At 37.2% G+C, this 23,949-nt stretch overlaps 1 protein-coding gene across 2 annotated transcripts in view; it reads right to left on the reverse strand.

The window, feature by feature from the left end:
- Positions 1 to 23,949, reverse strand: part of LOC132707893 (peroxidasin) — a 52,394-nt gene that overhangs the window by 22,154 nt on the left and 6,291 nt on the right. For both annotated transcript variants that reach the window (XM_060679905.1, XM_060679906.1), the window contains exons 2-3: positions 8,552 to 8,767; positions 3,030 to 3,101 (exon numbers count right to left, since the gene is read on the reverse strand). In XM_060679905.1, coding sequence (XP_060535888.1) covers positions 3,030 to 3,101; positions 8,552 to 8,767 — 288 coding nt within the window. The remainder of the gene's footprint in view (positions 1 to 3,029; positions 3,102 to 8,551; positions 8,768 to 23,949) is intronic.

A 23,949-nucleotide genomic window follows, 5' to 3' on the forward strand; every position in this document is an offset into this window, starting at 1 on the left:
AACCAAGTTTTTTTCCAATTCAATCAATTTTCTGACATATAATGTACATTATATTTTTGAATGGAACACCCTGTATATTAACATCTTAGTGCGATTGCATTGATGATACACACTTTATATTTTAGTTCGCTCGTTTTTCTACTCCCGTCTGTAAAATATCTAATTACCCACCGATCTAGCGTGCGGGAAGGGTCACTTTACCATGTCAGTGTCGTTTCCCATGAATCCGAGCCACTTCGGACATTTCCGGGATTTTACCGCACGAGTGTTTTCGGAGATATTTCCCACGCTTTGAATTTTGACGTTTGTCAATTCTGACGGTCATGTCAGTGAATGTTTTTACTATATTTTAACTATAATGACGTGGAACTTCGGCAAAGGATTTCAAAGGCAATCAATAATAGAGTGTATGAGAAATGTGTTCAAGAAAATACTGGTGACATAAAGCAGTCTTTAGAATAGTTAAACAATTTTTTACTTTAGTGTGTCTTGTCATTTTAAGTGTTTTTGTTCTACTTTAATTTGTAAATAATTATTCTTGTTGCAGTCAGTCACGGCACTCTTTGAAATTATATAAAAATTAATTTTTCAAAGAAATTTCCACAGACTACTGTAATGCTTTTTACAAAACTTCTGGATTCCTCCTGCATCGGTTTTTGCTTAGTCGAAATTGCTGACATTTCGCCAATCATCCTGTTGGCTTCTTCAGTTTCAGTCGAGCTCTGAAGAAGTCAACAGGATGATTGGCGAAATGTCAGGAAGAATCCAGAAGTTTTGTAAAAAGAATATAAAAATTTCTTATTTTTACCGATTAGTCAAAAACGAGTAGCCTAAAATATAAAGTGTATTACATCATTGTAATGGAAATAAGATATTCTATTTAACACATATATAATATACAGGGTGTTCCATTTAAAAAAAATATGATTTAGGCTAATATGTCAGCAAATTGATCAGAGTTTTGTTTTATACGTCACTTGGAAAAAGCCTTGCCTACTAACCCTACAGTTTTGCTTTTTTGTTTACCTTGATATCTATAAAAACAAAAAAGGGAAAGCCCATTAAAATGTTATCAAGATAAATTGAACGCACGGTACATTACTCCGATGATGGATTCCGGTATTGGTGAGTCGCGGATAAAATTGTTTGGTTGCTTATAGATTTCTATAGATTCTCAGATTTTTCGTTTTAGTTTTATCGAATAAGATTTGATGTCTTATGGCTCTTTCATGTTCTTTTAGCCTAGTTGATATTCTTCGTCCAGCCTCTCGTATTCCGCATTCTTTGCCGGTATTTCAAACGAACCCAATTTGGGTTCAAGGCAATGTTCACGCAGCTCCGCCAATTAAAAAAAAAAAGAAAACAGAGGTACGGGCTAGAATGCGAGACAGTTTCAGTTGAGCTCTGAACGTCAGCAAGTTTGCTTTATAAACAACCGATGCAATTTTAGAGTTTTGTTTAAAATCAACCAAGATCAAATTACCACACATTCGATTTTTGCCACTATGGAGAAGTCGGTCAAGCGCTCGCCCATTTCGGCGTTAAGTTGGTTGCCTACCGACAGTATTGAGTGCTGCCCAACGAAAATGTAAATACAATCGGGCTAGTTAAATTTGAGCGGAGATCGGTGGGAGACGGAGGCGTCTCGCGAAACGACACTATCAAGAGAATCTTTCCTAGATTATAAATTGTACGTCGACGCGATTGCCAAGTCGCGTCGAGATTCCCACGAAATCTAATACCGGAATCTGACCTCCGGGGTCGGCGGCAAACGTTGCCCCTCCCGCCTTCGCTCGTCGCGCATTCGGCATGCCACGCCGAGATTTATCGCCAATACGCGTAAACTTTAAAAGTCGCGGCAATTCTCACGCCTGCGCGCGCAAATCGAGACGTAATAATCCAACAAAAAAAAACTGCGGGTTGGTCCGCGCATGCGCGATTCTGCGTAAATCCCACCGCACAGAATAAACAACCAAAAGGCCGAGTCCCAGAGTAAACACCACACACAACCAACAAAAGGACGCGGTTAAAAATTCAGAGTAAATATTTCGACTCAGAAAGCACACGTATAAAATATCATTAAAACTATTTACAATTTTTTGGTTAAAATTGTTACAATTCCGTGAAAGTAAATGCAATTCTTTCTCTTACTCATTTATAAATTGTTTTTCATATGATTACGCAAATTTAAACTCTATCTCAATGTCGAACAAAAATTCTGCGATTACGCTATTTCTCTCAGTGTAAAAAGTATTGCCAGTGTGACGTCATACCCATATAAGCAATGCTATTTTGCGCCCCTGTATGATGTTTATTCGCGGACTGCGTATTAAATATTTTTGTCGTAAATTATGGCAGTTCGAGTTCATTATTTCAGACATACGAACAACCACTAATCTCAACCAAAGATTGAAATGAAGTGAACAGCGCTGCATCATTATTTTTATTTTTACGTTAGGCAGGATTTCGCGCACACACCGGAAATTATTCTTCTGGCTATTTGTCTATTCTGAGGTTAGGGTGTACTAGTTTTGGTTAGTTTGAACCAAACAAAGTTTTCTAGTAAATTTCTTTTTACTTTCTGTCGCGCGAACCTCAAAATTTCCTGTATTTTTATCTTTTTCTTTTAAAAACACGAAAAAGTCAATATCTATTGTCGCATGTTTAAACAAGGCCGACAAGCGTTGGAGAAAGAATTATCAAAATATTAAGCAGAATTTTTTTGTTTTCATTTCATATTGAAAGTTTAGTTGGTAGGAATTTAAATATACGGTTATATGCCTTTTTAATATTTTAAATACTGTTTTTTTAACACAGCTAGATGGTTACCATATTGATGTTAAAATTCAAGCACTTGACTGGTAAGGTCGGCGTGTCACTGATAGAAAACTCCACCCTTCTTTAGTATAATGACTAAAATGTAAGGTTCAATTGAATTGGAGCATCTTACTGCGCTTAAAATCCGGATGTTATAACGAAACCGAACTAAAAGACCTATAAAAACCAAACGAAACGCGTCGCATACTCACAGTCTGTCCAACGAAGGCAAGTTCGAAAACGTAGCCGCGTCGAATTCCTGCAGCTCATTGAAATGCAGATACCTGTAAAGAAGTCGACGTTTCAAATTGGATTACGACCGGCTTAGTGTAGGAAGGCGTAATTATGGGTCAGAAAAAGTCCCATTTCACGTGTCCGATCGCCACCTATCATCAAATACGACCTCTGTCGGAAAAATTCTTAATCCATTTGGGAAGAAACATTTAGAACCGCCGTTATGTGGCTGAACTTAAATTTGGATTTGGATTCGGATTTGCAAATATTGCACTGAACCAGTCCGTTACTTACCTTAATTAAAAAAACATATTGCTGTGGACATGCTGGGAAAGTAAGCACGGAAATATTGTAAGGGAACTCCCAAAAACCATATCCAATGTTGCTATACAGAAAATAACCCCTTTTCTGCTCGCATCACCGCAAAAAAATAATTTAATACTTTTTCGCAATCTCGAAAAAATCTGACGTTGTCTCAAAGATTCAACCAGACTATTAAAGAGCCACTTGGGAGAGCTTCAAAATGATGTATTGCTCAACCACCTCGAAACCGTAGGGAATATATAAAAGTTCCCCAAATAATGAAATACCCAAATATTCGTTATATTCCTTTCGCAATCTTAACTAAATCTGACGTTGTCCCAGATAATCAATTAGACCATTAAGGGTAGTTTTATATCTTCGCAACCGTTTCGAGGTGGTTGAGTATTACATCATTTTGAAGCCCCTCCTAAGTAGGCTCTTTAATGGTCTGGGACAACGCAAGATTTTTTTTGATAATGCTAAATAAATACATCAAGCTTTTGGGTATTTCATAATTAGGGGAGTTTTATATATTCCCGACCGTGGTGATTGAGTAATACATCATCACCATCATCATTTTGATGCTCTCCCAAGTTGCTCTTTAATGATCTCATTGAATATCTGAGACGTCAGATTTTTTTGCGACTGCGAAACATATATAATGAACTTTTGGGTATTTCATAATTAGGGGAGTTTTATATATTCCCGACCGTTTCAAGGTGGTTGAGTAATACATCATTTTGATGCTCTCCCAAGTTGCTCTTTAATGGTCTCATTGAATATCTGGGACAACGTCAGATTTTTTTGCGATTGCGACATAAACATAATGAACTTTTGGGTATTTCATAATTAGGAGAGTTGCATATATTCCCGACTGTTTCAAGGTGGTTGAGTAATACATCATTTTGAAGCTCTCTTAAGGGTCTTTTTAATGGTCGGGTTATTTTCTATATAGCAACATTGGATATGGTTTTTGGGAGTTACCTAACAATATTTCCGTGCTTGTCCACAGGAATATGTTTTTTTTAATTATCAGTAACGAACTGGTGCACTGTAATATTTGCAAATCCGAATCCAAATCCAAATCTAATTCCAGCCACATACGGTCGCTTTGTTTTTTATGACTTTTCGTTTGCGTATGGTTAGTTCGCAATTTAGTGAATTTTATGAATTTATCCAAGTCTGTTCTATTGATGGATGTCACTCAAGAAATATTGTTAGATCTAAAATAAAAAATCTTTAAACCTAGGCACGTTACCTTAATTTTATAAGAGGTGCTTTTAATTTTGCTAGTTTGAAGGCAATAATTTCCTTTGAATTGTCAGTCTCTGCGCTAGTCTCAATTAAAATTACATGTTTTGCATTTAATAAGGCTTCCTTCCTTCAACGAAATACAAACAGCTACGAACGAAAGCCACGAATAATGCTTTACCTGTCGTTTATAAGGGTAGATTAAGCCTGCCAAATATTGAAAGGTAACGAGTAAATATTGCGTGTTTATTTGCCGCCAGAAGCGTTTTCTCTAACCTAACTTTCAAGTGTAGCAGCACGCTGAGAATGTCGAATTGATGATGGACAACTTTTTGATTTTTTTAGTCCCTCTTTTTTCAATCTAACGATCCGACGCTCGCTATGCCGTTCTATTAATAATCGCGGCGATATATAAAATCCGAATCTATTTTCATTTTAAAGCAAACAAGTACGCGACGTTAAATAAACATCGGGGAGCGATCATATCTTTTCGCAACGACAGCTAAAAAACAGATACGGGCATACATGCCGATTGATCCGCGTACGACGACCTATAAAACTAAATTTTTCTATTCTCTAGTGACGTCGGCAGGCTTAACGAAGCCAGAAAACACGCAGACGTGGACGATCTAAGCCAAAACCACTTGAAGAAGTATCCATTATTTTTCAAAGCACTATACTATATACAGGGTGTTACGAAATTCAAGTCAAATAATTTAACCGGTGATTCTCAGGGTCGTGCGATGCGTAGTACAAATATTTACTTCAACGGTTGCAGCCTAGTTTTGGTTAGTTGAGAACGGTCCCAAAGAATTGGTCTTCTCCGTTGCAAATTTCAAACATTACGATAATTAGTGGTCAATATCGTCATATAATTGACGCCCGTCACCAATTTAACGTTATCCGCTAAAATAAATCAAAACCGTGTATTTTTATTAACCATGTTTGTGGAATCAATATAATTTATTGTACGAACAAATGGCATCGGTATTCGGTGTAGAAGTATTTATACGTACTCATTTTTTCTGAAACGCTACAAGCAAACCGAGTCGTGCGCGCAACAAAATAAAGTGCTAAACAAATTCATAAATTATAAGGAGTTGTAGTTATTGCCTGTGCGATTACGTAATACGTCGGAGAGAGCACGAATGCGGCGGCAGTACGAGAATGAAAAAAAGGCGTAATGCATACGTGGTATATTCATTATATGATCGCATCTATCGAACTGAAATGGGTCTAGCCAATACGGATTTTGTGAAGCAAATTTTATTTAAAGCGAGGCAGGTGGTAATGGGGATTGCGTTCTTTGTCGTAAAAGTTAACACTAATAGCAGATAACTGTTATCAACAAATTATTTATGGTTATTTCTCAATTTGTTCACCTGTCTGGATCCTTCTCTGAACTTAGTGGTTGTGACGTATGTATGTTGATACATTTGACGGTGACAATGTCTATGTAGGATACCTACTAAAAATTTGACGCTGGTGTTAATTAAAAAACATATTTTCAAATTGAAAATTGTGGTGTTGCATATTGATATTTTGGTTCAGTAAAGATTTACACCTTTTGTATATTAAATTATTAATTATAGATAAATAATAAACTCGTCGAGTATTATGCAAATAAAATATAATAATATGACTATGATTATGACATGTATAAAGAAAAATTGCTAAATTGATATTTCCATTTTTATGATTGAGCTACCTATTATTCCTGAAAAAAAATTGACAAAAAATTTCTAAATATATTAATTTTCATACACCTTATTCGTAGGTTTGTTAATATCTTAGATTATTGTAGATGTTAGGTTTTAAGCAATTTAGTTTACTTATAATTAGAAAAAATACACCAACTTAAGAACTGGATCTATTGGTATTTCGCATACAGAGCAAAACAATACTGAAAATATAGAAATCAAATGACGAAAACAGCTCATTCAAAATCAAAAATCTCTATCGCTAAAAGATTGTATAGTGTTGGGGCAGGTACAGTCTGTTCATAGATATAAGAAAGAGACTAACTGATACGAATTAAGGAAAGACCCGAGCAAGCTGTAAGAATGAAATATGGTCGAACAGGTCCGTACTTTGCTTAGAATTTAATTATTTGGGGTTTTGTTAGGAAAGATACTAAACAATATTTATTTATTTATGTATGTATTTATGTTTAAATCTAAAGTAAAATTAAAAATTATTTTTATTACCTACTTAAATTACTTAAAATTATTTACATAATATATCTGTATTACTATCGCTATCATCGCCTGTTCTAATTATTATTTGTTCTATATTATTTGGAATATGGATATACGATTGTTCTGATCTTTCTATAGGTTTAACAGAATTTGCCCAACTTTGTGAAAATAAATGTAGTTATTATACATGTGGTTTCGGATTGTTGCTATTGTGTCACATGAGGAAGGGGTTTTAGTCAACTGTCTACTTGATAAATTGCATTGTCCATTACAATGACGCTATTAGGAGGAATGTTTGGAACTAGTTTGCTGCTTGCTTGCTGACATCACGTTCAATGAGAGTCAAATAAACATTGTTTATAAATTGCTTAGTCTCAATAGAATAGTGTTTTCTACATTTGGGTAGGAGCATCTCCTGAGATACACTAGACTCACACATATTTTGCATAATTCGCACACGATTCAACACACGCTGTATTACACACAAAATAAGAATGATTACTAATAAATTTAAACTAAGTAGTATACCAAACCAAAGAATATTAAACACAGGTAGATATAAAATTATTTTCTATTACGGACCACAATTTTACCTGAATTTAAATTCCGAAACTTTAGGTAATAATCTTGTTGCATTCTATGTTAATGACCACCCTTGGATAATCCTATTCAAAAGCAATTGGTCACTTTCTTATATCTATGAACAGACCATAAATTGTTCACTTCTTAATTGATTAGTCAAATTCGATCAAAATGAGTTAAATAAAATCTTGCAATTGTAAATTATTATCTATCATTATTTAATAACAATATGTATTTTATAATGAATTATTATGCTTGTGTGATGTCCAATTTGCTTATAACCCTCTTCCAGGAATATCCGAATACGATACTTCGGGATTCGGGGAATCTCAATAAAAAGATCGACTCCATTTAGTTCTCAGAACGACGCGACGGCGATGCACAGTGGGCCAGGATAGCCCAAAAAGTTTTAAAAATTCTACTTTACTTTTACTTTTCGTTTTTTTTTTTCAAAATATTTTGCACAGCATTAAACAAACAGGCTATGGACTATCAAAAAAGAATTAAATCGCGATGTAAACATCTCTTTGCTAACCGTAAACAGCGTCCGAATATGTGGAATCGTGTTACGGCTCCGCTTTCTTGCAGATTTATTTAAAAAACTATAGAAGTTCTGCTTCCCGTTTGGTGGTCAAGATAATTTAATGCCTTTTTTCAATGGATGAACTTAAACAGGTATGTTTAGGCTACTTATATCAATAACTGTTATTTAATTGAATCTTAGTTCTTCTTCTATTACCTAAACTAAATTCTTTAATTTTGCTTAGATATATCTCAAGAATCGAGCAAAACGGTATCACAGTTTTTTTTTATTGCTCATGCTCATGTCGCAGGTACTTTATTTTTCTAATTTTGCAAATTTAGTATGTTCTCATTAGTTTGGCGTTAACTTGCTGTATCACATGATTTCCGACAAAAAATAGCATTTAAATAATTTTTCAAAGTTCTTGGGTCATTCTGGCCCACTGTGCGACGTAACGCACAATATAAATAAATTTCATTGAATTTTTACAATTATTTCGATCAATTGACATAAAAAAAATTCACCGATCAATTCCACAACCTTACTATTGTTAAATTTGCCTCACATTGATTCACAGGGATTACTCATATATAACGTACGTAGTAATAACGCAAAAGCAAACAAAAAACAAAATCGTACTCACAATCTTTCGAGCCGCGCCATGCCCTTGAACGTCCCGCTGTCCACATATTTGATCCTATTCTTGTACAGATACAAATTCTGCACGTGGTACAGTCCCTGGAACGTGTCGTTCTTCAGGCTCGTCAAGTAATTATTGTTCAGCAGCAACGTCACCAGTCCCTTGTGTCCCTTGAAGGTACCCCTTGGCACGTCCCTTATACGGTTGAACCTCAAATCCCTGCAAAACATAAAAGTCGAATCGTTAAAAAGAAGAAGAGTTCCGCCGATACCGATTAGCGTTCTATGGTAACGTCGTTCACGTTCGACACATCAAATTTTCTTGGGTCATGGTGTAGGGAATGTAAATTGTGCATCGAGTAGTACTTATCTGGAATATAAGTCCTCCGCTCGCAGCTAAAAGGACGTGAAATCGCACTGAAAATAACTTATTCATGACTGCCGAACGTATCTTGATGCGTGTAATAGGTGGGGCTTGAAATTAACGCAGCTCGGGGCAGCTTTTTGCCGCAGGATAGTCGAGTAGGCACTTTTCTTTTTCTACGACAACATTGTCAGTTTTAAGAGCTGCTACAGCAGTACTTGCAAATTTGAAGAAGCATTTAGTTTTCGTCAAGTGCAATGACAAAATATTGCGGTTTTTGTACGGTTCTTGTACGACCGGGTGTGCTTCAACTGGGAGGCGGAAACAAAAATCCTGTTCTTATTTAACCTCGATTTGTTGTTTCGCTATCGAAACTCGTAACTATTTGTTTACAGCGACGGCTAAAGTAAACTGTTTAACGCCGCTGCATTACCTAATCAAGCTTGTTTATACGAGTGTCTCAGTAAAGGCGCATATATACTTTATTAGGAAAACGGACGGTCCTAGTAATTTGAAAAAAAAAAGAAGTAAATCGACCAAGAGAAAATAAAATTATTTTTAAATTTCTGAAATTAAAACCCGGTTCCTACCAAGAATTATTTTTGTTAATCTAGTTAATCTAGGGAGTGGTATTTTTTGTTTTTATTACCGTTTGCTCTATTTCTAGAACATTGTTCTACCAATCATAATATGATTGACTCGATAAGAAAAATTGTTTTCTGAAGAAATAAGCGCAATTAATCGCGCATTTTAATATATTTTATCCTAACATAAAATGATTAACACTAATAAAAGTTGAATTGTAGGAAAATATCGATTTTAAAGGTTGTTGTTAACGGTTTTATAACAAACAGTTTTTGATTTATTTAAGTAATTATTCTCAGCGTCCCGAAAGGACTTGAAGGAGTTTTTAGTTTAGATTTGAGAGTTAAATTTTATGGTATGGGTGTATTGGTATAACCAATACAATACAAATTTGTGAAAGTCCTCCGAGTGTTTATTTTTGTTGTTACCGTCCGTTTCCTTAGTTCGTTACCTTTATTCGAAGACTAGTTATATTTTCAGAATTTCGTTGACGAGTTAGTACGGAACATGAATCGGATTCAACCCTCTTCTTCTTGAAAATAAACCGCCGGCAAACAGCTAGCGTTATCCGTGCCCAGCCCGCGTCTTTTCATGTACCCGGTGATGGCGCGGTTGCGAAATGTGTCATTAACGTGTATAGCAAATAAATACGATAAATACGTATCCCGCGAGCAACGTTTCATTTCGAGTGTCCTTTCTAACGAAAGTTGGCCATCGTTTCGACGCGTGGAATCAGCCGTTTCGGGTAAATTGTTGACGATTAAAAAAAATCGTTCAAGACCGGTGGATGTACGCGCCGATAAGCGAAGCGGCTGCTTACCATTTCACGGTGGACCGTGCAATTACCCAACTACGTGCTCGAAATAAAAACAAACTGAAAGAAACCGCCGCAGGAATGTAGATTCTTCGACGCGCGTATACTGAGGGGAACAAAATTTTAGCTCTGCCGCTATGTCAACGTTTTCCATACAGCACCGCGACTGATTTTAGCATATATTATTTCATACAGTGACAGGGCCAAAAATATGAAGGAGATGATGATGAAATTTTAACTTTGACACGCAGCAACTGCGTCAAACTTATTTGTTTTATGTTTTCGTTAAACATTAGTAGAATATTAAAACTGTGCTTATTTAATACTAATAATGCAAGTGGGAGATAAACTGAATTGAGTTTGTTCAAAAAGTTCCGCAGTGCATTTGCATTTTTAGGTTTATCGTCGGGCCTAGGTCTGTCTACTGTTTTTTAGTAGACGTCGTCTCGCCAGCTATTGTATTGGAAGAGAGTCTTCACCGAAACTTTTAACAAGCTCGAATATGCAAAATACTTCAGGTAAAAGAAAAACAGGTCAAATTGACGGATGTCTTATTAACATCACAAAAATGACCTCAGAATGTCGTTATAAAATGACTTGATCAATTCGAGATATGGACTTTAAACTTAATAATTAATTTCAACAATTATCAAATTCTTCTATTTAAAACCATGACGTAGGAGAATATATCTAGAGATTCTTCAAGTAATATATCTTATTATTTGTTTTTGAGAAAAATTTTAAATACAAAAGGGACAGATGAGATTAAAAGAAACAATTTACAATTATTTTCAAATATACAGGGTCAACCAATCACCCAGTGTAGGGTTGTTATGGTCTATACCGAGTGTTATCGTTTTTATGGCCATTTTTTCGTCAAAAATGCCCTGTTTTTAATACCTTGTATTTTTGAAGCCGTTTCCGACAGCTGTAGTTTTATTATGCCAACACTTTTTTTAAATAGATACAGCCTATACGTGTCTTGAAGTTAGTTCGAATTGTTTATACAGGGTGAGTCAAAATGGAAAATAATAATTTTCGTGAAAAAATCAAATGGAAGACCTTGTACATTATACTTCCATTATTATTATTATTATTATTATTATTTTAAAGAAAGGCTCATCTTTATTCATTAACTGTAATTCTCCATTTTCCGCAAAAGCTGTCCGATGTAATTTAATTTACTTACTTCACTTGCTTTAAATTACTTTCGATTTTTCCGGTTCAAAAAAGAAAAAAACAATTTAACAATCGTTATATTTTTCGGCAGTAATAATGACACTAATTGATGTAAAAAAGGCCTCACTTAAATGACATCATTCGGCCGAGACATTAGTATGTCAAATTCACGTCCTGCTGACTTCCTATGTAACGTCATTTTCGCCATTTGGTGACGAGTTGATGACGTCATTTTGACGACCCTCTGCAACCTGAGACTATCTAGCAATAATTTTCAAATAACCTAAGTCTTAGCCAAGCCTCTTTCATACGGTCGATTGACAGAAATGATCATTGAAAATTTGGCAACAAAACACGAGAAATTACTAGAAAATACCAACCGACAATTTTTTAATTTATGACCCATCTACTATATACTGGACTGAAGTACAACCTTTGGAATATTGTTTTTAAATAAAAAGACCCCTAGATAAAGAGCAACCTTTCGCGCATTTTCCGGATCACAGGCCTCGCCAAAGTTCGCGTCGTGACATTTCAACGACTGGGAAACCGCTAAAATCCACGCCATTTCCAAAAATATTTTGGGCCACAACCGAGGCGAACTTATCGCGTATTTTAACGAAATGTTTTCTGCTACTCGTGCGCTTGTCTATATTTACAACACATCTAGACGTCCGACACAGCGTCCTGGTAACGCCGCAGTACAAAAACTTTTCGATCATTATTCACTTGAGCTGCGTTTGGATTTTCGACACTTCGAAGCAGCGTTTGACCGTTTGGGTGCTGGTTTTTGGCAAATAACAAGATGGCGCCATAATCGGCGAGATGACGTGAGAGCGGCACAAATTCTAAACTACCCGGGCCTATTTAAACGTCATTATCAATTAAGCGGGTATCGTAATGCGATAAGGCGAATAAGATCGCCTCGACGTGAGGTCATTCTCAATGAACTCCGGCCTCAATAATCAATTACGCGGTCCTGTCCAAAATATTAATGCGCGCCGGTTCGATTATCGAAACCAATAAAAGAAACATTTCGTTTTCAAAGGATCGATTTAAGGGCCGTGATGCATAAATTTTTGAAATACCCTATAGGCATATAAGGGGTGTTTTTTTTTTTCGACGTATAGAACTTTAAGTTGCAATAAAACATCGATGGATTATTCGATTGACATGAATTTTATTTATCCGAAAGATAATCTTGTGGCATTATATTTTAAATATGATTTCTGGCATATGACCGCCACCGCTGGCGCGGATGTAGTCCATTCTGGACGTCCAATTTTCGATGACTTTTCCAACATTTGTGGCCGTATATCGGCAATAACACGGCGAATGTTGTCTTCCAAATGGTCAAGCGTTTGTGGTTTATCCGCATAGACCAATGACTGTACATAGCCCCACAGACAGTAGTCTAGCGGTGTTAAATCACAAGATCTTGGAGGCCAATTCACAGGTCCAAAACGTGAAATTAGGCGGTCACCAATAAATAAATAAATCAATAAATCGATTGTGGCACGAGCTCTGTGACATGTTGCGCCGTCTTGTTGAAACCACATCTCCAGGACATCATGGCTATTCAATGGTTATTCATGGTTAGTAATCATAGCTCTATACCGATCACCATTGACTGTAACGTTCTGGCCATAATCGTTTTTGAAGAAGTACGGACCAATGATTCCACCAGCTCATAAAGCGCACCAAACAGTCAGTTTTTCTGGATGTAACGGTGTTTCGACATACACTTGAGGATTAGCTTCGCTCCAAATGCGGCAGTTTTGTTAGTTGACGTAGCCATTCAACCAGAAGTGCGCTTCATCGCTAAACAAAATTCGCTTATGAAAATCGGGAACAACGGCAATCTGGTTTTGGGCCCATTCGACGAATTTACGCCTTACTTGGTGATCGTTTGGCTTCAATTCTTGCACGAGTTGGATTTTGTAAGCACGTAAACCAAGATCCTTCCGCAAAATCTTCCATAAAGTGGATGGACAAAGATAAAATTCCTGTGCTCGATGGCGAATGGACTCATTCGGGTCTTCCTCAATGCTACGCTCTACAGCAGCAATAGCTTCTTCTGTACGCACCGTACGGCGTCTCTGGGGATGCGAGTTATCAATAAGAGTAAACGTGGTGGGAAAACGTTCCATGGTTAATCGAATTAACTGCCGACGATAAAATGGACGTAGTGCGCGATACGTATTCCGCACATTACCATTATTTTCGAAATAAAATTGCACTATTTGCAAGCGTTGTTCAGGCGTCTATTCATGATGAATTAATTGCCAAACCAAACTGAGAATAAATCACTGGACAGCAAATCGCCATCTTGAACAGTAATGCCAACTTAAAGTTCTATACATCGAAAAAAACACCAATTATATTAACATTTACAGTTTTCCTAACCTACTTACAGTTTTGCAAAAAACAGTTTAATTAGAAAATCACACTTTAGTATTAAATCACATTTAATATTTACATGTGTCGTATAATTTTAACGAAATTTCGTAGAAATGCAACGCCATATATAAATATTATCGAGGAATTATTATTCACAGTCACGTTTAATTATAAATTTCCGGGCGAGACGAGATTTTCGACGTGATTAATAAAATGGGTATTTTAAAACGCTTGAATAAGCGCGAGATGGCAAGAGACGAATATATAAACTATAAGCGGTTCAAACCCTGAAATACAACAGATCCCGCTTCTGGCTTTATCGGATCGTTATGATTATTGAGGAAGATTTCCCGGGGATAAACATTTAATACCGCCGCCGTCTTGGATATTTATCTACGGGTTTATATATGCCGGGCATATGGTTAATTGCCCAGAGGAACAGTCGGCCAGTGCAACGGACCTAGATCTGAACTTGTTCGGTTACGCTTTACATTTCCGAAAACTTTTCTTTAGCATGTTATGCGAACAACTTCCAAGCCTTAAACTAATAATACGAATAAACTAATTCGTAAATGATTTTTTTTCTAACGCATAAAAAAACTAAATACAAAAAAATTGAAGCAATAGTACAAGTATCACATTACTTTACATCAGGTTTTAATCTTTTTTTTCACAAATCCGATTTTAAGTTGCTAAGTTGCTCCCGGTATAAGATGCATAATTTCGTTTAAGTTCTTAGTTAAGTGACAATTAGCAACTTAACACTTACTTAACACAACTTACTCGATTAGGCATAGATCCAATCAAGTTCGCTATTGTTTCTTGTGGAATGTTAAGAAACTCTTCCTCTACTACAACAATAAGCTCTGGGATCCAGGTTGGGGTACCAAGTCTAGCTTGAATTCTCCGCTTTAGCTCATCTCATAAATGTTCGCTCGGATTGAGGTCGAGACTGCATGTTGGCCACTCCATAACTCGAAAACCGATTTCAGTAATGCACGATCCTTGCGGTGTGCGGCCTAGCATTGTCATGCATAAAAATGAATTCTTCTCCAATGTAATCGACATATGGTACCACGTGATCTGATAAAATATCCTCGATGTATCTAGCACCTGTTAAACCTGCTGCTCCTTGACCACTGCCGCCCCTACGAATGAAAAAAGGGTCGGTTCGTGTGTCCATAGAAATTGCACCCCATATCATGCAGGAACCACCTCCATAAGATCTCCGCTCTTCATTGCAGCATTCTGTAAATCGCTCTTTTGGTCTTCGGTACACTTTTTATTGCCGGTCTCATCTTAGAAGAGAGCAGATCCCCAATGTCCAATTCAGATGATCCCGTGCAAAGCGAAGGCGTGTTTGTCAATGAGCTGGAATATGTTTTGAACCAATTGCAGTTGTTTTTGTGGTCAGGTGATTTTCTTTCAGTCTTCTTCTCACTGTCCACTGACTAATAGTCACTCTTCGAACTTTATAGAGCTGTTGTTGCACTTGAACGGCATTAAGGTGACGATTTCTTATTATTGTTGACACAATAAAACGGTCATCACGAGCCGTTGCAATTCACCTTCTGCCTGTTCCAGGGCCCCTAGCAAATGATCCAGTCTCCTCATACCGTTGGCATACTCTTCGAACTGCAGCGCGTGTCATATCCAGTTGCCGAGCAACAGCTCGCTGGTGAAGTCCACTTTCGATTAAAGGGATAACTTGAGCGGCTTAGTATGCATCAAGCTAACACAATTAAACGCTATCCAAATGGTTGAAAACGAATAATTTGAAAATTCCAGTTGCAAAGGAGATTAATTTAAGTTTGTCACTACCACTATAACTACTGCATGAACCCGTCTCATTTGTTTAACAGTAGCTACTAGGTCAGCACTCTATACTAAAGTCAGTCAGTCAGTCAGTCAAAATTTACAGTGGATCGATTTCTACGCACACAAGTTTATTTTCTTTCACTAAGATTATGAACGGGTTATTCTTTTGTTATTTAATGATCTAATATGTAGTCAGTTTTTTTTTTCTCTTGTTTCGATTTGTCGTCTGTTTAAATTTTTTTTTTCAATATTTGAAAAACTACAAAAATTATATCATTTCATTTTTGTTACCATAAATGGCTTTTTTTAAGGCAGTTTCTCATAATATCAATATAGTCATCAGGCGTATAAACGCGTTGGAATGATTTTAATTTGCATTCTATATCGCTGAAATCCGACTCGTTCGGTAAGAAGCTGTGTCCCGAGAGTCGAAAATTGAGGGTAATTTTATATAAATATCATTTTAATAGTTCTGTTTTGACCCCCAAACGAGTCACTCCACAGAAGATGTTTGACTGTGACATGGTCCCACTTCTTGAGACCCTCGGCCAGCTTCTTCTTCGACGTAACGTAACAATACCCGCGGTCTTCTTTACTCCTGTGAATTCCAGCATTATATACCTAGAGCTGCCTTTTATAGAACACCATGTTTGTGGGTATTCGTGGTAAAGGTAACGTTTTTTGAAGATCAAAAGTCAAGTACTCGCATCCATAATTGCTTTTAGTTTTTTCAAAATCCTCTTTGGGCAGTGTTCGAGCTTCATTGAATCGCATTTGCTGACGTTTCGCCAATCATCATGTTGACTTCTTCAGTACTTAACAGTTTTCTATCTAGTGTGTCAACCAAGTGGGTTGAAAGTTTTATGTTAAAATGAAGAGTATGTATTTTTATTCAGTTTTTTTGTTTCACGAATGGAAATGTTTAAGGTCTAGAGTCGACATTGGGTTGGAAAGATTTTGCAGAATAAAGAGGTATTAATTATTGACCAGATTTATCTAATTTTTTCGAATTCATATCAATCGTAGTTGTAGGAAATATCGGGACCATATTCACCTGCGCCATCGTGAGCTATAAGACTAACTAATTTTCTGGCGGGAAATTTGAAAAATATTGAAATATTTTTTTCTATACGATCTTCTTGTTAAGGTGCCTTATCCAATTACTGGATGTTGGCGACAATTTTGGCATACTCCTCTTGATCTTGTGTGGCTCTAAAGTGTGTGTGCGCATCGAGATTTGTCCTATTCCTTATGTTTTTTTAGCAATGGGTGTTTTTTCTTCCGTTGCCTCGTTTTCCTTCTATCTTTCCTTCCAGTTTTAAGAACTGGTACTTGGAATTTCGAAATATATGACCCATATGGCAACAATTCTCTTTCTCTGCCCATTCGATTTAATACTTCCACATTTGTTGTGTGATCTGTCCAGGGAATTTTGAGTATTCTTCTATACATCCACATTTCAAAGGCCTCCAATCGATTCATCAAGTTGGCTTTTATGATCCAGGTTTCTACACCATATAGCAGTATGGAGTACAAAGCGATATCGAAGCGTTAAGTCCACTGTTGCTTAGCAAGGTTCTCATATTAATGAATGCTGTTCTGACTTGCTTGATGCTGCTACGTATCTGTAAACTTATTGGCTGTTATGACTGTATCATCAACATAGCGAATTATTAACAGTCTATCCGTTGATTTTGATTCCATCTTCAATGTCTCTTAAGGCTCTATCGAAAATCGTAGATTAAAAAGCAGGGGGGACAGAACACAGCCGTGTCGTACACGTTTTTGTCCTACTGTCCTACTCTCACGGACGATATTTGATTCATATAGATGTTCTTTATGATTTTTAGATCATTCTCATCAATCGAACGTTCTTGGAGCAATCTTATTAATTCTGAATGGTTAACACAGTCGAACGCTTTCTATTAACCTATAAAGCATAGAAACACATTTTTTTGTTGATTAGTTTAGTTAGCTAGGTTAATCTTTTTGTTGGTCTCTGCATTTCTGAAGTAGAACAGTTCAGCTATATAGGGCATCTCTTGTACCAAAGCCACATCTGAAACCGAATTGTGCGGGGCTTATGTCTCTCTCACATTTGTTTGTATATTCTTGTGTAGATTATCTTTAAGAAGAGTTTTAGGACCTGGCTCAGTAAGCTGGTCATTCGAAATTGATCACAACTATTAGCGTTTGGCTTTTTTGGGATTGGTACAAAGAATAATTGAAGCCAAATATTTGACCGGACCCATAAATGTCATTAAACAGATCTACCAAGGCGTCTATATTGTCTTAACTCAAGATTGTTACAACCTCTATGTATATGTCGTCTTGACCTTGTGCTTTTCCCCGTTTGCTCTGTTCGATTGCCTTTACAACTTCTGACTTCAATATTTTAGGGGTTCACTTCCAGAGTTTCTTCAAGTGTTTTCTGAATATAGTTGCTGTGTATAGTTTCTCCAATGTTGAAGTAGATCCTTGGCATCAGTGATTAATTTATTGTCCTTTACAATACCGTTAAAACTACAAGGTTTTGTATGACTGTTACTTCTTTAACGAGTTTCAAATTTCCTTTGTCTTAGTGTTCATTTTTTCCCAATTATGATGTGAACTAAGCACACCCACATCAAGACACACGATAAAAATAAAAATAAATAAAATGGGTATTTTGTTTTAAAATTTTGCGGTTTTCTCTACCCACGAATTCCTTCTGATCAATATATACCCAACGGTCTACGTCATCTTTCAGCAATTGCAGTTGGTACAGATATAGACGGAAACACATAGTCAAGTGAAATTTGGGCCGTTCGAATTGCGCTACAGATACAGTATAAAAAGGGGGCTCCAATTGTTTCAATATTATTATTATTATTATTATTATTATTACAAAGAATAAAGTGCAGAGGAGCACCTATTATGCACATTGATAGCATGAGAATGTTATACATATAATAAATATTTAGTTATTGCTGTGAAACAATAGGCTGTCCAAGCGACGTTCAAATACAAATACAAAGTTCGCCGCACCACAACATCTGGGGGTAAACTGTTCCAAAATCCAAGTCCTGTTACTTATAAAATGCAGGCGATGTGAAGTCCTGAATTGTTCTTTTCTTATTTTAAATGGATGACCACGTAGGCGTTTAACATTCCTTAAGACCACAAACGTCACTTCAGATGGAAATTGGTCATGCGTAAACATATACATTTGAATGAGATCCCCTCGCAGCCATCGTAAGGTGTATGTCTAAGCTGGAGTGGCCAGCGCGTAGCGGCTCGTTGCACTCTTTCCAGAACATCACACTCACGCAATAGCCATGGCTTCCAGACTGGGGAAGCAAATTCCAGGATGGGGCGAATAAGTGGGAAAAAATCTGCAAGCGATGCGAGGACTAGGATTTTTAAAAGACTTTTTTAACAAAAATAATGCGCAGTCTGCTTTCATCGCAATATTCGATACATGTACAGGCCACGCAAGATCATTAGTTACTGTCACACCTAGGTCCATCTGAGAATCGACACTTGACACAAAGTTTCCGGGAATGTTCTTGCCAACATGCAGCACAGAGTACTTTTGAGCATTCAGTGGCAATAGCCAACTTGAACACCAATTGGAGATAGTATTCAAGTCTCTCTGCAATACGTCCGCGTGTGTTAAAGGATTTTCAAATAATTTAGTGTCATCAGCATAAGCGCTCGCATGAGAATCAATGCTGGAGAGCAAACCCACGGTATACACTAGGCACGTTTTGTGGCAGTGAAAAAGAGTTACCAATTCGAACTTTGAACGATCGGTGGCTTAAAAACGCCACTATCCACTCTAGCAGCTTACCCCCCCACTCTGACCTTTGCAAGTTTGAATAACAAGCGTCGGTGTGTGATGTGGTCGATGTTACCCATCACTCTGTTTATTAGTTTTTTCCTACTGGATTTGGCGTATGATTGCTACGCCGCTGCGCTGTGGGGATGGCCAAAATTGGCCGGGTAGGCCCCTATACCGTTTGAAATTAAACAAAAACGACGGTGACGCGAGAGTGGCGCCGCCCTCATTATACACGCTTCGATGGCATTCCAAATCCATTGTCGATCGGCCCTTGTTTAATGGCCCGTGATGTCGATTTTTTTCGTCAAGGTCGAGCTCTTGTTAATTCACCTCTTATTAAATCGCCCCAGTGGATTTCGACCGTTCGAGCGCCACATTATATCAAAGTCTTCCGTTTTCTTTCGCGACGAACGGGCCGCAATCACGGCGCGTAAAATTTAAATGGCAGGTAATAAAAGGCGGGGACACGTGTTTTCGTCGAACAGGAACAACAAAGAACCATTAGGTTCTTCGTGTGTGTGTGTAGGCCCATCAGGAACTTATTACAATGCAGTGACGTGCGGTGGCATGTTGGTATATAATAAAACTATAGTAAAACCCCATCGTGGCACTAACCAAAACTGAAAAACTAGACCATATTGTTGCGTTTTTAAAAAAAAAACGACAAGTAAAGTTAAAATCACAAATAACAAAATCACTTTTTACAAAACTTCTGGATTCCTTTTGCGTCGGTTTTTGCAGAATCGAACTTGCTAACGTTTCGCCAATAATCCTGTTGGCTTCTTCAGGGCTTGACTGAAACTGCCTGGCATTTTACTCTGTAGCTGCTTATATATTGGTTGACTGCGGCGGAGCTTAATGAGGTTCATAAACACAGTCTTGGATGACTGATTCCCATATTGGTGATAGGTAAAGACCTGAGTCCCGGTTAAGATTATTAGGTTGATAGGATTTTTCATTGGTAGGAGAATTGATTACATGCAAGAATTCTATTTTATCGAATAACGAATCGGTTTGGTGATTATGTTCGGCAACTGTTGATGAGTTTATTTGCCTTAGCCTTAAGGCTCTTTCATGTTTAGAACTTAGTTGACATTTTTCGTCCGGTCTCTCCAATGTATTCTTTGCCGCATATGCATGGAATGCTGTAGACTCCTGGCATCTCGAATGAAATTTTGTCTTTAACGGATCGAAGATGTTGAGAGATTTTTGGACAAGTGATAAATCTGGTTTTGGCGTTATATTTCTTTAGAACTGTTGTTAGATAAATTGGTTAAGGCTTTCGCGGCCCGTTGATAAGCTATTATCTTGATTCGGACCAGTCTACGTCCAACATCGGAGATGGAAGGACCTCTGAAGAAGCTCGCCACTCATGCTAGCGAAACGTTAGGAAATAATTCCAACCGACGACGGCCTTTAAACCCGAATCAAGATAATAGCTTAACTGTTGTTAGGTCTGATTTTCTATTGATAAGAATATCTAAGAATGGGAGGATAGTATTAGTTTCCAACTCAATGGTAAAACGTACGTTATGGTGTATAGGGTTTAAATGTCTAAAAAAATCTACTAGAGATTCTTGACCATGAGGCCAAATAACAAAAGTATCATCGAAATATTTCAATAATTTGACAGTTATAGGAAACATATGTTCCTGACAAGCATTTTTCAATTAAAATGAGGAGGTTTGGTTCCAGATTCTCGGATTTTAATACATCTGAAATGATGTTGAGAGTTTCAGGAATTAGAACTTTAGAGGGATTCTACGTCGAAACTAACTAGTATATCTTGTGTATCTAATGTAATGCTTTTTGATTGTTCAATGAAGTAAAGGAATTAAGTACGAAACTATCAGTTTTCCCTGTAAAGGGTTTTAATAAGAAAGCTAGATCTTTTGCTAGAGAATATGTTGGAGAACCAATGGTCCTGACAATAGGTCGAAGGGGTAATCCTAGTTTGTGAATCTTTGGGAGTGCGTAGAGATAAGGAATTTTAGAATCATGGGGCGTGACAGATTTTTTCACGGAGTCTGATAGAGAAGAAGCCTTAATAACAGATTTAAGGTTGCGTCTGCAAGACGGATCATATCGTCATGACCACCATTTCCTTTATCTGCTTTCAGGGTTATGATTAGTTTCAGTCAAGCTCTGTAGAAGCCCACAAGAAGACTAGCCAAACAAACGTTAGCTAGTTCAACTCAGCAAAAACCGGCGCAGGAGAAATCCAGAAGTTTTGTAAAAAGTATTACAGTAGCCTGTGGAAGTTCCTCTGAAAAATTAACAAAATCACTATTCACTATATACCCGGCTCACGATAGCAGTCGAATATTCCAGTCATCTTCCAGAGAGGTTGCGTCTCTCGTTTTCATTGCCCAACACGCAGGACCGGTCAAAGTCTATTCAGCTGGCTCGTCGCTGTTTTAAAACAGTGTCAACAAAATCACTATTTCAAGGCGCCACTGATTTTTTTGTACCTCATTCGTTTTCGACAAAATAAATAAAAGTTTGAATCTAATTGGGACTAAATTAACTCCCTATTTTAGTAAATAACACTGTCAAATTTAAATTAAATCGACTAGAATCGATATCGAAGGACGCGAAGCATCTCAGGCCTCCAGCAGGAATGATGAATGCGGTAGCAAATTGCAAAAAATTTAGAATTTGACCGTGAAAGTCATTGGAAAGAATTTGTTTTCATAAATCTATAGGATAAAAATAAATAAAGTTGAAATCTCGATCTTGTGTATTTAGTACTCGATTTAGTATATCTTTATTTCATAAAGAAAACCACTGAATTCCAGTACGTATTTCGGCTTAATGTTTAGAAAAAATCAACAACCTCATCAAGAAAAAATCTCAAAAACTGGAACGGTTTAATAGAAAATTTAAATATTCTAATTCAGTACTACCTGTTAAAAATGCAGGTTTATCTGAAGTCTTACAAAATCGTTCACCTCCGAGGATCGTACGGCACTGGGACGCAGAGATCCGTTCTGTATTTTTGTCTGCCATTGTGGTCACAGACAAAAGCGCGGGTTATACCGTAATTAAGCCTAATGTCGACGATACACGTCTTTCGAGTCATTAATACGTAAGACCGAGAACAAGGGAAGTTACTACGCGCATGCGCTGAGGAGTTAATTTTACGTACGTGCAGAAATTTTAGGAATTCTAACCTAATTCAATGGTGGGTTGAAGTCTACAGAAGATCTATTGAGGATTTAAAGGGCTCCGCCGCGGCAAATACCGACGTGCCGCGAATATATAAAACGATACGGAGTCGGAACGCAAAATATGCGTCTGGTTCGAGTAAATCAGAAGTAGATTACGGATTTTATTAATAAACGCACTGCGCCGAAACGCTCGCCAGTAAATAATTCGCATAGCTAGGCCGATGAGAGCGTTGTGCGGGCGCAAAATGCAGTACGGTTCAATTTTTCACGCGTAATCGACTATATAAATACTACAATCCATCCTGGTACGAACCCCTCATGCCCAGTATTGGATTCCAAACCTATACAATCGCCGGAAAGTTACTTAGGGGTAGTTAGACTTGTCACGACGGCTAAACAATTCACACTTTTCGGGAATACTGTCTTTTAATTTGTTACTTTTTCAGTACCGGTTACCTCAATCAAAATGTATAAACGAATATATTGGCTATGTGTTCTCCTTTTTGTGATGAATTATTTACAAAAGTCGTGTTTGTTGTATCAGTGGCGCCCTCTAGGGTCGTTTTTAAGGGTTATGTTGTAAAAGTTGCAGTTTCTAAGGGGGTTCGAATTGAACAAGATTGCTTTCGAAAAATCGTCGCTGGGAGGGGCAAGTTCCTAGCGCGTAGCCCGAAGCAGCTTTGTATTAAAAAAAAAAGTCCCTTCGCATTTCCTCATCCTAGAGGGGCGCATTGTTTTTATATCGTACCTTTACGGACCACTATGAAACTTTCGCAAAATCGATGTTATTATTTGTTATGCACTCTGTATAAAGTGTCTTTCACGTCTGGCTGAACCTCAATGTACAATTTTAAAAAAATAATCAAGAATAAAAGTTTTTGATCTGGTTCTCGCACGTCTTTTGGTTTAAGAATTTTTTCGATGATCTATACCGTTTTTAAGAAATGATTTTTTCTCGAGACTCTGCATATGCGGTTTTTAAATTATTAAAAAAACTTCCTGGCCCCCCAGCCTCCCAATTTCAATAGGTTCCGTCAGGGAACTAAGCTACCAATTTTGAAGTAAATCTCGGACACTCATCGTGTCTCATAGCGATGTACGAAAAACAGAAGAAAATCGCAAAAAAAAGACAGATGCCAATTTCTAATCGCGGCCATTTCCTATGTGCTAATGTGCCTCATGGCAAGTTTAAAAGGAGAAAAGTTTCAGCATCCTGGCACCAACGGTTCGAAAGTTATTCGTGTTTTTA

The sequence above is a fragment of the Cylas formicarius genome, unplaced genomic scaffold (genome assembly GCF_029955315.1).
Source record: "Cylas formicarius isolate icCylForm1 unplaced genomic scaffold, icCylForm1.1 PGA_scaffold_9__14_contigs__length_23061073, whole genome shotgun sequence".
NCBI classification, from domain to species: Eukaryota; Metazoa; Arthropoda; class Insecta; order Coleoptera; family Brentidae; genus Cylas; species Cylas formicarius.